Source organism: Penicillium chermesinum, assembly GCF_028974085.1.
Source record: "Penicillium chermesinum strain IBT 19713 chromosome Unknown utg000003l:1.0-5111272.0:1.0-5115320.0, whole genome shotgun sequence".
NCBI classification, from domain to species: Eukaryota; Fungi; Ascomycota; class Eurotiomycetes; order Eurotiales; family Aspergillaceae; genus Penicillium; species Penicillium chermesinum.
This window is the reverse complement of record NW_026695313.1, coordinates 1557983-1571328: the sequence shown is the minus strand read 5'-3', so window position 1 is coordinate 1571328 and position 13346 is coordinate 1557983. Positions and strand designations below refer to the sequence as shown.

The 13346-nt window shown below is 51.6% G+C and overlaps 4 protein-coding genes across 4 annotated transcripts; 2 read left to right on the top strand and 2 right to left on the bottom strand.

The window, feature by feature from the left end:
- Positions 1-423: 423 nt before the first annotated feature.
- Positions 424-3472, top strand: N7468_003479 (uncharacterized protein; the record flags this gene model as incomplete). Its single annotated transcript, XM_058472776.1, has 3 exons — positions 424-523; positions 703-2235; positions 2409-3472. 3 exons carry the CDS (start codon positions 424-426, stop codon positions 3470-3472), a joined length of 2697 nt encoding a protein of 898 aa, XP_058331779.1.
- A 3464-nt stretch (positions 3473-6936) lies between these two features.
- N7468_003478 (uncharacterized protein) lies at positions 6937-7413 on the bottom strand (the record flags this gene model as incomplete). The annotated part of the gene is made up of 1 exon (XM_058472775.1): positions 6937-7413. The coding sequence occupies one exon, from the start codon at positions 7411-7413 to the stop codon at positions 6937-6939; it is 477 nt and encodes a 158-aa protein (XP_058331778.1).
- Positions 7414-7711: 298 nt separating this feature from the next.
- Positions 7712-7927, bottom strand: N7468_003477 (uncharacterized protein; the record flags this gene model as incomplete). The annotated part of the gene is made up of 1 exon (XM_058472774.1): positions 7712-7927. The coding sequence occupies one exon, from the start codon at positions 7925-7927 to the stop codon at positions 7712-7714; it is 216 nt and encodes a 71-aa protein (XP_058331777.1).
- A 1118-nt stretch (positions 7928-9045) lies between these two features.
- Positions 9046-10591, top strand: N7468_003476 (DHHC family palmitoyltransferase; the record flags this gene model as incomplete). The annotated part of the gene is made up of 5 exons (XM_058472773.1): positions 9046-9157; positions 9239-9727; positions 9786-9910; positions 9967-10007; positions 10063-10591. The coding sequence occupies 5 exons, from the start codon at positions 9046-9048 to the stop codon at positions 10589-10591; spliced, it is 1296 nt and encodes a 431-aa protein (XP_058331776.1).
- Positions 10592-13346: the final 2755 nt, after the last annotated feature.

The window sequence follows — 13346 nt, the reverse complement described above, 5'->3', positions numbered from 1 at the left end:
ACTGACTCGCTTACTATTAAGGCGTTTCTACGCGTCACGCCGACCACAGTTTGCTTTTTCGCTTGCTCGTGCCATGGCTGACCAAGCCCCGCCTCCATCTGGCGGCCACCCTCCACAGTGGCCAATCCACCTCCCGATGAATGCCCTGAACTTTCAACCAAACCCCCAAATCGCTCCGGCCCCGCCATTTCCTGCGCCAGGTTACCCGATGGATTACAACCTAGCGAGCTTCTATGCAAATTCGCAGATGGCAGGTGCCGGAAATTCTGGCACACCAGGGATGTTCTATCCTCCTCCATTTCCCTTTATGAACCAGCTAGATCCCTCCCAGCCACCCCTCCATTAATTCCCGCTCCCATTCAGGCAGTCTATCCGCCTGTCCCTGTTCCCGGCGGAGCCACAGGCCCATCCCAGGCACCTTCCATGGCGCCTAGGTATGACTTGAACAATCATGCTGTGGCTCAGGCAGAACTAGGGAAGGCATCCTCTACGACGTATCGGAACCGCGAAGAAGGCGAGGTCAGTGAGTCAGAGGATGGGCATTCCCGTGCGCGGAAGGCCCCGCGATCCGATCGCAGGGAATCTGAGCTGGAAGAAGGCGAGACTGTTTCCGCAAGGTCCCCATCGCGAAGCAGCAATAAAAGCAGTTCGCGTGAGTGCACATCCATTGACGGCGCCATAACATTCACTTATCATTCTTAGCGTACATTCCGCCAATATCAGTTACCACAGATTCCGAACTGGTGAACCGCGCAATCGAATCGCAAAGGGGCGAAATAGCTTCATCTGCTTCCGCCATCGATCCGCAGACGCTCAGGACGGTCACTCAGCTACGTGTTCAAGCGCAAGGAGCTCTTCTTAGTCTCCTTCCGTATGGTATCTCATATCACGAGCTAGTTGCAGAGGGTGTAGATTCAAGGGTTCTGAGGTCACTTTACGAGGATGTGGGCGTCAAGATCCCAAGCCCTCCGCCTGAAAAGTCAACGGACCCAGAGTCATTCAAGTCGGAGTCGAAATCGAATCCCGCAGGATCGGCGTCTCAAGTCAGCGAGCAGCAGAAACCTGTTCCAGGATCTAATGCAAACACTCAGCCACCTGTGTCTGCTACCTCGGAAACTGCAGCACAGAAACCCCTGGAGCGGAAAGAACTCATTGCTAGAATGCTTGCAGAGAAGGCTGCTAAGAAATCAGAACCTTCAACTACTCAGTCATCACCGAAGGGTTCTCAAGCGGCCACTCCTGCGCCTCTCCCAAAAAAGCCTGCTGCTGTCCCTGTGAGACCAAAAAATAAGGCCCAAACAGATCTCGCGCGGCAGCGCATCGAGGAACTCAAACGTCAAGCTCTCCTGAAAAGTAAATTAAAGGCTCAACCGATCACCAATTCCAATGTTGAACCAGAAAATAAATCTCTAGAGAGCGTTGCTGATTCCAAGCCTGTTTTGCATCCTCTTCCTGTTCGTCCTCCGGCTCCTCAGCTTCTGGAAGGCGCCACCATCCCCGGCCTATCCATGGCGGGCTCTCAGGCAGAAAAACGAACCCCTGAGCAGTTACCCTCGGAGTCTCAAGGCGTCCGCGTCGAGCCAGCTCCTGTTGCCCGTGCAAGCCAGCGAAAGCGACCCCGTGCCTCGGATTTTGATGAACCAGAATGGGGTTACAAAAAGCTTTCAAATCAAGAAGTGAATCAATTAGGCCTCGCAGATCGACTTGTCATTGACATAAGCGAGGATGACGATGAAGAAGGGGATGGGAAAGGGAATGACGACGACTCCATCTACGGCGATAATCAGGATGCAATGGATGTAGACTCGTTCCCAGCCGGTCATTCTGAAACTGTGGTTACCTCGAGCAATTCTCGACCGACCCTTCAGAAATATCCATCTGGTGGCAGAACTTCTACATCAACACCTCAAGGGTCCTCGCGCCCAAGTGACAGTGAGCACATTCGGCAGCGGGACTTGGAGATCCAGAATATGTACCGCAGAATAGAAGAACTCGAGCAAAAGCGCAAAGCAAAGCTTGCTGCTAGTCAAATTGATTCAGCCCAGGTCACAGACGGAACCCCTGATGGCTCCTGTGCTTCGTCGGGGTCCTCTGCCATGCAACTAAGCCCGGTTGATGGGCATGCAACGGGAAATTCGGAGCCTGCGTCCACCGCAGTACCAATGCCCGCTACTGGTACCTTGGATGAAACATGTGCACAAGATAAAGCCCAGGTCTCAAACCCTACGAATGAAGGTATATTGAATCTACGTATCTTTCTTATTGCTTCCGGCTTGCTTTACTAACATTGTATTTTCCAGCATCATCCAATACCAGATCTTCGTCCGAGGCTTTAAACGTTGGTTTGCATGGCGTAACTGGTTCCAAATGCTTTGGGCTGTCAACTAAACATAACGGGTCTTTAGCAGATGTCCAAGCCACCGATGCCCCAGGTATTGGATCAGGCCCTCAGTCCTCAGATTCCTCGTCATCATCTTCTTCAGGCTCTACAGGAGGCTCCATGGAGGAGACACAGGAGATTTTGAGCTCTAGTGAAGACACAACAAGTGATGAGGATGATTCTCTCTCGGACTCATCTGGAAGCTCGACCGGTCCACAAACGAACGGAGGCCTGGTTGAAGTACGGCAGTCAAATGAGGCAACTGCTGAGCCCTTGGCAGAAGTGAGCATGGATCAGACGTCCGATCAGCTGGAAGAACCCTCCCCCATTTCTCAGGCGGCATCGGAGTCTCCCATCAATACTGCAAGTGCCGTTGCTACTATGGTCCCAAATCCTAGTACATCAGTACAAAGCAACGTGGAGCTGGCTGGGCACCCACTTCCAGCGCGTCCACCGGTATCCGTTTCCACAGGAGACATGATGGAGATTGAAGGCCCAGCAGGCCCTAATAAACAGTTTCATCGTGAATCTTCTGAGGTATCCCAGGCATACGAGCCTCCCGAGCCTCCCGAGCCCCCGATCCCGCAAGACGCCGAAGATTCGGCTTACAGTCCTCCTTTCAGTCCTGCACCTCCCGCCTCTGTAGAAGTCCCGGCCCAGCCTGACGCCAAATCGACGGCCATGCCACCTGTACCTTCGGCTCACGAAGTCCCAACCAATGCCCGCCAACCCACCTCTTACGACTCCCGCCATGATCCTCAGGTGATACTTGGTGTACGAAACAGCTCCCCCATGTTGAGAGTTGAGTCTTCGCAAAGACTAACTGCCTCTCAGAACGAAGCTTCGTCCAAATCCGTAGGCTCGGGCTTTACACCTTACGTGAGCCCTTTACGCTACTTCAAGGCTTACCGCTATCACCCCGGATTTGCTGAAGACGTTCCGGACGGCTACCGTTCGCTAACTTACAGCCATGATATTGACCCGATGAAATATCTTTGCCCTTACGAAGCAACTGGTGGTGTGTGCAATGACCGATCTTGCAAAAACCAGCATTTTCGAGATATGACTCTAAGTGGTGCGTCGAGAAGTTAAGAGCCAGAAACCCTTCGAGATGGTCCTTATTCCCTTTCCCTATCCCCCACCTCATCCCATATGCCCGGATTGCATTCCCTTTTCTGTCACTCTCTACCTTTCTGAATTTCCTCCATTTTCCGTCCACGCATTCTTAGATCTCTGCAGCCCTCTCACTTCCTTATTTTTCCTTTTCATTTTGCTTGGTCCTTTGCTGACCACAGTATTGTTAACCTTGGCAGACGACAAGATCCTCATCCAAATGGGCTCTGTCCGCGAAGGTGAAACCGAACAAGAGCGCGAAGCTTATCTGGCCGGTCTGAAAGAGATCATCAACGAGATGCGACGTGAAAAGGTGAAAGATTTCGGTTCCGTCGCCGCCGAAATAGCCGCATACCGTAGGCGCTTCCTCCAAGATCCATCACGGGTCCTGCCCCTGTAACAACCGCGCAACGTCTTGTGAAGTCTCCAGGTGAGCTGGCGCCACAATTAGTGCTAACCTCCATCACCTGGACCACTCTCAGTCGTCCGCGCCTTTTTTCCCTACACTCTTCCGTTTTCTTTGCGATACCCCCTTTTCAGCGTCTTATACAGGCACATTGAAGAGCCCGAATTCTGAGTTCTTCCGCTTTGATCTTTTATCACTTATTATCATCTTACCCCTCCTTTCTCCTTGCCCATTAGCTCCGGCATTACGCCTACATCCAAGGCTCATTATCGACAGCCTCAAAGGCCTACATCTTGAGCGATCATTGCATTGCGTCCATTCCAAGCCAATGACGGATGGCGTCATGGCGCCGGCATGCTACAGACCAGTGGTCAATTCGCAGAATTCAAACCATTGCAAAGACCCTATCAGCTCGTTTTGAGTTTCGATTCTCGGTCCAGGATTTCTAGGGACAAGGTTGTATGATCGGGGGTTGCTGTAACGCATGATACTACCAGTAGTCAATTCGACTTTTTTTTTCTGATTTGCATGTATTCCATACCGTAGTGTTTTTGCATCGCCCACGTGTTTTTCATGTCTTCGCGTTTAACACATGCTATTCTTAGGTGAGATTGGGGCCAGTTTCCCACTTGATGCACTACCAGTAAGCAAAAATAAAACCTGCGGGGCCGTTGTGAAGACTCTGCATTGGGGGCTGCATTGCCGTTACATATTCTCTCCCACGTGGGTGGCTGATTAACCCTGCAAAACTCCAAGTTAAAGAACCAGAAACTAAATTTAATGCACGTTATCCGTTATCCGCCAAGGCTCCCCCCCCCCCCAACCCAAAAAAAGCCACCAACAGAGAAACCAAGGAATAATCTCTCTATTTATGAATCAGCACTTGGCCAATCAACCTACCCAGAAAACCGAACTAACTGACCCTGATCTACAAAACAGCGGACAACCTTGTTCTGCAAGAAGCTAAGAATAAAATATAGCTGGGGCGAAATATATCTATGAGCATACCCAAGCTAGCGGCGAACTAGAGATGAGCGCCAGGTTTAAGAAAAGCACAAGAAATTTGGACAATACATTTGATTCACCCGGTCGGTCGGATGACCGACCAGTCACCACGCTATCGCACATTCCTTGAGCATCTATTCATAGACTCGCAAGGGAAAAGTAATCCAAGCCCAAGCGCACAAAAATAAACCTCCACCTCGTAGCGGCCGGCACACGAGGGGTAAACTGCACCCCGAAGGACGATCAGCACCCGCAGCGAAACCCGCAGGTTGGGGACTAATGCAGGTGCGACGCAGACTGGCACATGTTGTCTTCCCGACTAATTTCACGTTTGAGCCCTTCGGGCTCAATCAAGGGTGTTGCTACGATGTGGGCCCGAGACTTTCTGCGATAAAACTTGAATTGGGTCCAAGGCGGATTGACTATGTACTCCGTCCTTGTGCCTGTGACTGTTACTGGGTCATGGGAGCTAGGGGCGTGGGGAACGGAAGAGGGCTCTGCAAGAATAGGGACGGAACATCGGCAATGTGTCCTGTTCGCTGCCCAGTAACAATCGTAGTTCGTTGCCCCGGGCGTTGCACCGCGCCTGGAGAGAAGAAGCACGTCACTGGAGCACGAGGCCACGCGGTGGAGACTCTCCCAGGGCGGTAATTCCCGCGGACTATAACAGGTTGGGGGTAAACTATCATCAGGGGGGGGGGTTTTTACTATAACAAGGAAGAGAGGTCGCCCAGAATGTCAACACGAGATATGGTCTATTTTGGGGAAAAAGGGATCCTCCTATATGGCCAAAGTAAGCAGTAGAGCCATCGGGAGCCAGCGAAAACAGGCCAGGCACATGGCCCCTTTGGGCTGAACTAAAGAGCGTTAGAGCGTACTCGCGCCGCCAGCTTATCCTGGTGAGGCCAATGTCGGGGGCCAAGGGACCACTTGGCTCTTCGGAAGGTGGAGCCCCAGCCCGCCAAGTTTGCCTCGTAGAATCGTGGAATCTCCCGCTTTGTCTTATGGAATTACGATGCGAATTAGCGCTGCACAGGGTTCGATGTTTGACACTCAAGGAATAAGCATTGAAAGCAATGCCGGTAAGTATCCTATCTCGATATCTACCCATAATATAAATATTTCGGTCAACTATTGCCCGTGACTGGAGGCGGGTGCGGCTGAAAAAGAAGCCGCAAGTAGCTGCAATCTAAGATAAGGGGTGCTGCACGTCTACTCTCTTGGGGCCCGGCTTTCTCTGAAGTGGGTAGGGATGGTCTCGCCAAAAAGTCCGGGTGCATAGGCCCCTGCGGCTGCATGGAACTAGAAGGACTAAGCCGAATAACCCCGATCAGCAATCGGCAAACAAACGCCATGGCTTCCCTTTCAACCTGCAGGGCGCATCTTTCTGAAACAGCATCTAGTATAGAACTTGGAAGACTACGTGGAACACAGAAGGCGGATCGGTTTGAAGTAAACTCGAGATTTGTTAAACCCGAAGGACAGTGGGGCAAGGCAGATCGTCTGGAAATCGGAGCTAAGCCAGATAGAGTAATTGACATGAAGTATACAAACACCATCTAAGTGCGATCACCATACATGATACATGAGAACCAATAGCATCAAGACAATAAAACAATGCAACTGCCAGAAAAATGCGTCATCAAGAGGGGGGAAAAAAAGGAAACCTTGCATATATCTTCCCATGCCGCTAGTGTAATGTAGTCGAAAATCATCAGATCAAATCTAAAAGCCAGAACAGAGCAAAACCATGTGGGGAAATAGGAGAAGACATATCATAAACAGTGGAAACGAAAAAAAAAATCATCGAAAAAGCAATGCATCTTCCAAAAATAAAGGGGAACAGATTGCAGGCTCGGTCGTAAGAGGAGAAACGTTGGCATATCTAGATCCACTGTATCAGAACTGTCAGCAGCCCGGTCCACTAGGGGGCCCGAGTGATGCGCAGCTGAAGGGATCTTCCATAGCCATGGTAGTCTGTCGTGTAGACAAAATGGTTGCAGAATGACATGGAAGAGAGAAATAATCAATCTCACTTGACATGAGTGCAGGCGCTGCAAGCCTGATGGTGGCAGACAACGCAGACCGGTTGAACGTTGTAAACCTTCGGGCCGTCATTGCAATTGCAGCAGATATACATATACGTGTGGCTGTACACTTGCTGCGAGTGTTGGCTGCTGCCGGAAGTGGGTAAAGGCGCAGCGAGACCGAGGCCAACCCGGCCTATTGGTCGAACTCCAGGTAGATCGGTGAAGCTGGTAGGCGACATGGGCTCGGAGTCAAAGGATGGTCGACGAACAGTGTGAATGGAGACAGCAGCAGGGTACGGTGAGCTCTCGTGGCAGCTGCCGGGGTGAGAGTGAGAGTGTGTGCTCAGAGAGTCGAAAGTCTTGGTGTCTTCCGTCGCGCAGCGGGAGCAGCGCTCTGCACCACAGCTGATGCAAGAAACGTAGAGTTGAACGTTGTGAGGGCCGAACTGGCACTTGCAGCAGAACCAGACGGTAGGCATAGTGATAGTATGTATCACTTGAGTTCTAATTGCCAAAGTAGTAAACAATGGTACGTGACAATAAGATCAGGGCTTGTGAGTTTGTCCTCGGAGCCTGCTGTTCCTCGGTGGCTTCACAGCGTATTGGTCTGAAAGTTTGAATCACTATTGAATAGAGTAGTAATTGAATGATGGATAGGAAACAGAATATGATCACGAGAGGTCAGGAGGTCTAAATAAGTGCTGCAGAAACATTGAAGAACCGTCATAGATTCAGGCAACGCAGGGCCCAATCTGGTTAGACCCATTGAGACTAACATCAGCCCCTCTGTAGGCTCCCCGAGGAGACCATTTCGGGAATAGGTCCTCGACCCGGGCTAATGGGGCCACCAGAGGAGGCCAGAGTACGGGGCTCCCATTCGCACATACCCGCGAATGGGCAGGGATGTGATTGACTGACGGGGCGCGGATTCCAGCATAGTGGCAGCTTGACTGGCACCCAGGCTAGCGCCCTTGCCCAGGTGGGACTAGCCATCGTGCCTAGATGCCCTGAAGAACAGGTATGAATCATTCCCTCATCACCTGAAGAGTGGATTTGACGTCTGCAGATTGACTCAATGGTTCCCCACTGGCAAGGCTGCATCAGCACTCACCGTCTACATAGCCAATTCGCCCGGGGGGAGATACTATGGTTCGGGCGCCCGCCGTGCCCCGGCATACACTGAAGAGACGGTGACCCGCGATGCCCTCGGATCGATGTGTTCCATAATTTGCTGTGGTGCCTTGTGCCTTGTGTCGCCTTGAGAATCTGGACACTCTGGCCCTGTGAGGACCTGAGGAAAACCCCACTCCGTCCAGGCAGTCTCAGACAGTCCAGGCAGCATGACCGTGAATGACTCGAAGAATGGGCCATCGATATGCACCCCGGCGACAAAAGAGTCATAGGTCAGGTGTCCTCAGGCTCAGCCCTGCTGTTGCTAAGGACCCTTTCCGGCATGAACCTCAGCTATGCGCGCGGTGCTGAAGTCAAGCCAGAAAAGGGTGCACCTAGGTGAACCTACTCTCTACGTTTTACCATCTGTCCCGGAGCTGAGGTGTTGCTGATCCCACGCGCACCCAAGCTTATCCTGGACGTGCCGGGGCGGTGCACAAGGTCCTTCCCACGGTCCCTCCCAAACCCTCCCCAAACCTGCGATACTGAAGATGTGTCGCATCCAAACCCCAATTCTTCCCAGATCCCACATACAATTACTGTAATCGTGTGTGCCTACTCCCCTTCATTCTCCGGACATAATCACGTTCGTTATATATTGCAGCAGGCAGAAAAAAAAAAAAGGAAATTGGCTAATTGACTCTGCCTAGAATAAGAGGAGGCCCGTCAGAATGGACATAGAAGAGGAGCAAGTTGGGATTGATCGCGATCGCGATCGCGATCGTTGAAACGCGGCAAGGACAGACCTGTCAGCCGCCCAAAAGCGGCGTCAAACGAGCCTTAGGCCCCCAGCCTATGTACTCGTAGGACCAGGGGGCCGCACTTACGTCAGGGAAACGTCCCGCCAACTTGATCTCTTCAGCTGCCTGGCAATTCGGCTTATCACAGCATCTTATTCCCTTTATGCATATCGCGTGAGTCGAGGCAGACCAGTTCCGTCCATGGCGACTCGGGCGCAAACGCGCACCAATCTCGTGGTCTCGCGAGTCGTCCCGCCCGTGTTGCTCGGGATCGTCGCCTACGCCTCTTATGCCATCACGAAACCATTATGCAGTACGACCGACCCCGACGAGCCCAAGGAGCTTGAAATGCTTTGATAATTCTGAAACTGCATTCACTGACTGTGCTCTCTAGTCGATTACCTGTTGTATCCCTTACCTTCGCATAATATCCATTCTCGGCGCGGCGCCGGCGCCGCGATCCTTGCGGTCTACTATGTTCTCTTAATCGCCATGGTGACGACTTATTGCCGCTTGCTCTATACTGTGCTCCGAAACACTGGATATTTACCTTATGGACAGGAGCGCATCGACTCTGATCAAGAGAAGCTGAAGTCCAGCGACTCCCGGGGCAGCCGGTCTCGCCGTGGGGCCCGTACAAAGAAGCGGCAAACGGAGAAAAAACCCACGAAGGAGGTTGACCTTGAGCGGGGCGTGGTTAGTAATACTGAGGATGTGGCAGTGGGCAACTCGCTTGGTCTCGAATATTTCTACCAGAAGGACGTTTATGTCTGCCAGGAGGATGGCCGGCCGCCGTATTGCTCAAAGTGCTGCCAATTCAAGACGGACCGCGCGCATCACTGTCGCGAGGTAGACCGCTGCGTCCGCAAGATGGACCACTTCTGTCCATGGTACGTGTGATCAAAGCTATGATTTGTGGATCAGCAACTAACAAGATACAGGGTTGGAGGAGTGGTTGGGGAAAACTTCATTCAAGTTTTTCATCCAGTTCGTCTTTTACACTGCCGTGTTCTGTTTCTTCACCCTTATCGTTTCTGCATATTTCCTTAGCGAGCTTAGGAGACGTGTAAGTATGCCCGACATGATCTGGGTGTCTGGGAGTTGATGCTAATCTTGCAGCAGAGCGGAGATGTTAATGCGCATTGGATTGTGTGCATCGTACTGTAAGATCCCTGCGGTATCCAACGTCATCGAAGCAACAACTGACATATTATCTAGAAGCGGCCTCTTCGGCTTCTTTTCGGGAGGCATGACACTGAGCGCCGTCCAAATGGCCCTGTTCAATTTGACAACGATCGAAAGCCTGAACAAAAACACCCACGTCTGGATCCTCGCAATCCGTGTCCCAGAGCACCTCCTTGACCGGCTCTGGGTAAACGACTCACCATGGACCCCTTCATTCAAAATGGTGACCTACCCGCCTCGGACCCTGCAGAATCTCCACCCATACGACCACTCCCCCCCTGAGCGGCACGTTTTTGCAATTCTCCACACTAAACCGGGCGAAAACCCCTTTGACCTTGGCGGCATGCAGAACATGCAGCAAATTATGGGCTACAGCATTGCCGAATGGCTCCTACCCCTCAAGCACAGTCCATGCACTGACCACAGCAGCCAGGAAAGCGAATTCCCTATGGGGCCTGTCGTGGCTCGTCTGAAGCAGGAAGCCGGCTTGGCCCCGGCGCGCAATGGATCGAGTTCCGCCCGATCTGCGAAACACCGGCTCCGACGCAATGGGCATACATAGATACCTAAAATAATCGAAATCTCGTTCTTATTGGTTAATGTTTTTTTTTGTAATATTGGTATTGGCTTCCAACGTCACATGATAGCTTCCGCTATACTCGACACGATGCTCCGATGGGTTTTGACATCTCTGAGGATTGAATTATAGTACTCTGGTTGCAACTTTACTCACGGAGACGGTGTACTTACTTGGCTAACGACTGGCAGACATAATAATTCTGAAGCTTTAGTCGGATTTACTAGTACGAGACGAAACTTTGCCTACTGACAAATAGCGACGGGATAGGTAGAATTCGACACAGACAGCTCAACAGATATAATAACAATTCTGGAGCTAGAAACCCCGCCAAGTGAAACAGAAACGGAAAGGAATCCCAAGATTTGTCAACAATTGCAGAAAAACGCCCAAAATGAAAGGAAACGCTCGGGAAAAGAACAAAGCCCTGAAGGTAACCCTTCGGAACAGTACCACTCAAAGTGGAACGGACTGTCGTATAAAAGCCGGAACTGGGGCTATGAAAGATTCGTGCCGTGAAACAAGGATCGAACCGAAAATGCCGAAGAGAGAGACCCACCCGGCATAAATTAAAGTTGGCATGCTGATGCAAGGGGAGTAAAGTCCCTGAAAATAGCGGCGGCGGTAATCCCGTTATCTCCAAATCCGAGGGAGCCAAATGCTCCACAGGTAAATGCAAAGTCGCTTGGAACGAGAATGAATATTCGACGCAAGGCAATCCCCTGAAACAGAAGAGCAAGATCTTTGCGGGATCTCGTTTGAGATCTCCTGGCGTTCAACTGTATGGAGGTGTGCTGGTTGTACAGTGATTGCATTTCTCATGCCCGCAGATCGAGCATTTGTGCCCGCTCAATGCTATATTGACCATTTGCCGGCATCCGCAGCAGTAATAAAAACCGGCTGGGGCGTCTGCTAGTCGGATAATGGATCCGACATCATGTTCACGAGAGGAGCTGAAGAGACGTGCCGGAGAGCTTCTCCGAGAGTGGGTCGTGAAAGCATGACGTTCAGTGTGGAGCAGGTCATCTTCTTCGACTCCAAGTCGGGATTGCATTAGCATGCATAGCAGGAGTGGCGCTCGGAACCTTAGATAAGAGCATGATAGGCGGTATATAGTCCGACATAATGAATTAAGAGTATAGAGTATAAACTTCGCAAGAAGATCTGCTGAGGACAGTTTTTCTGAAAGAGAGGAACCGGGAATGACAGCAACATGGATTCAATCCCCTTTATATTGTACCACTGTGACAAGATTCTTGCCAGCAAGTCCTGCATCGCCACCAACCAGATCACCCCAATTCCCAGGTGGAATCGAGGAACCGCCAATCCGGACTCGAAGAGGCCGTGAAGCACCGGGCTAAGGGCGCAGGGCAGGGCACCATAGGCTAGGGCGAGTTGATAAAGTAGCCACCTTGAATAGAGATAGCCCAGCAGCATTTGAACACTACGGCCTGGGACCTATACCCGAACAATACCCCATTCAAGATCATGGCAAGAAGAAACCTGGGCAGGATAAACTCTAGGGTTTCTCGGGGAACTCCGTTGTATAAGGGGAGGGTGTTCTTGTGTGCCCAGGCAAAGTCACGTCTTCGGAAAGACGATGAGGCGGGTCCCAGATGAAGTGAAGCGTGCATAGCCTGGGAGCCGTAGAATCGTGCAAGAAATCCACCGAAGATGTTAGCGATGCTCCATCTTGCCCTGGCGAAAATGGCCAATAAAACCCCGGTTGGCCTGGAACCAGGGCAAGAGAATATTCAGAGACTTCGGCGAGCCCGGAAGGCACACCAAGGCAACGAGCGGTGGATATAGCTTAGCAGCACATGGCCGCGAATCCGTTGATGCGGCGGTAATCAGAGTGGAACTTCCTTGACTGACGATAGCCGGGGGCTCATCTCGTCATGTGCTTTCCAGGTAAGCCACCCGGGGTAAGGAGGCCTTGGTAACCCGGCCGCCCTATAGACGTGGCTTCTGACTTGGATTTGACTTTGCTCTGGAGTTCCTCGGTTACCCAAGTGATGCAAATGCAATCTAAGATGGCATCAATAGGCGGAGCGACCTGGAACACCCGTGGGGGTTTCGTCAGGAATCTCCATCTCGGCATTGGCGCTCTACCGGTAGGTCTAGAGTCGAGCACTCTGTCTCTTCGGTGCATGTTGTTTTAAAACGTAAGGGATGGATAGAATTGATTGCATTTCAAATCTACCCCCGCTAGAAGTAAAGACCGGAGGCTGCTAGGGGTGGCAGCTCCATAGATGTTGCCCGGATGGAGACCGAGTCTCAGCCTATCGGAATTAAAAGTCTCCGATCCGGAGTCTGGAGATGATTAACGGCCTCTTCCAAAACAGAGACTAGTTGGGTTCCATTGCACTGGACTGGACGGAGATTGATCAATTCCTGTTAATCGATGATTGGCTCGGCTAGGATGAATCGCAATCAACGTAGTTCCATGGGGCTCAGGGCCTCTAAGCTGCTCTGACATGCAGGGAAAGTGCTTCACTTCCCAACGGTCAGAAGGCCCGCCAACCCAGGCGAACATCATGCTGCGGATTAGTGGAGCAGTGGCAGTGGTAGAGCCGCAGGGCTGGAAATTCCTTCAATCCGTCAGAATCGAAGCAGGCGTCCAAAAATTCCTGATCCACGGTTTCAACTACGCGTTATCCACATGGGAGCCATGGAACCTTCCGTGCATCTAGATAGATTGTTTACAGTTTCAGGGAGCCCAGTTTCCTCGAGTCTCTCT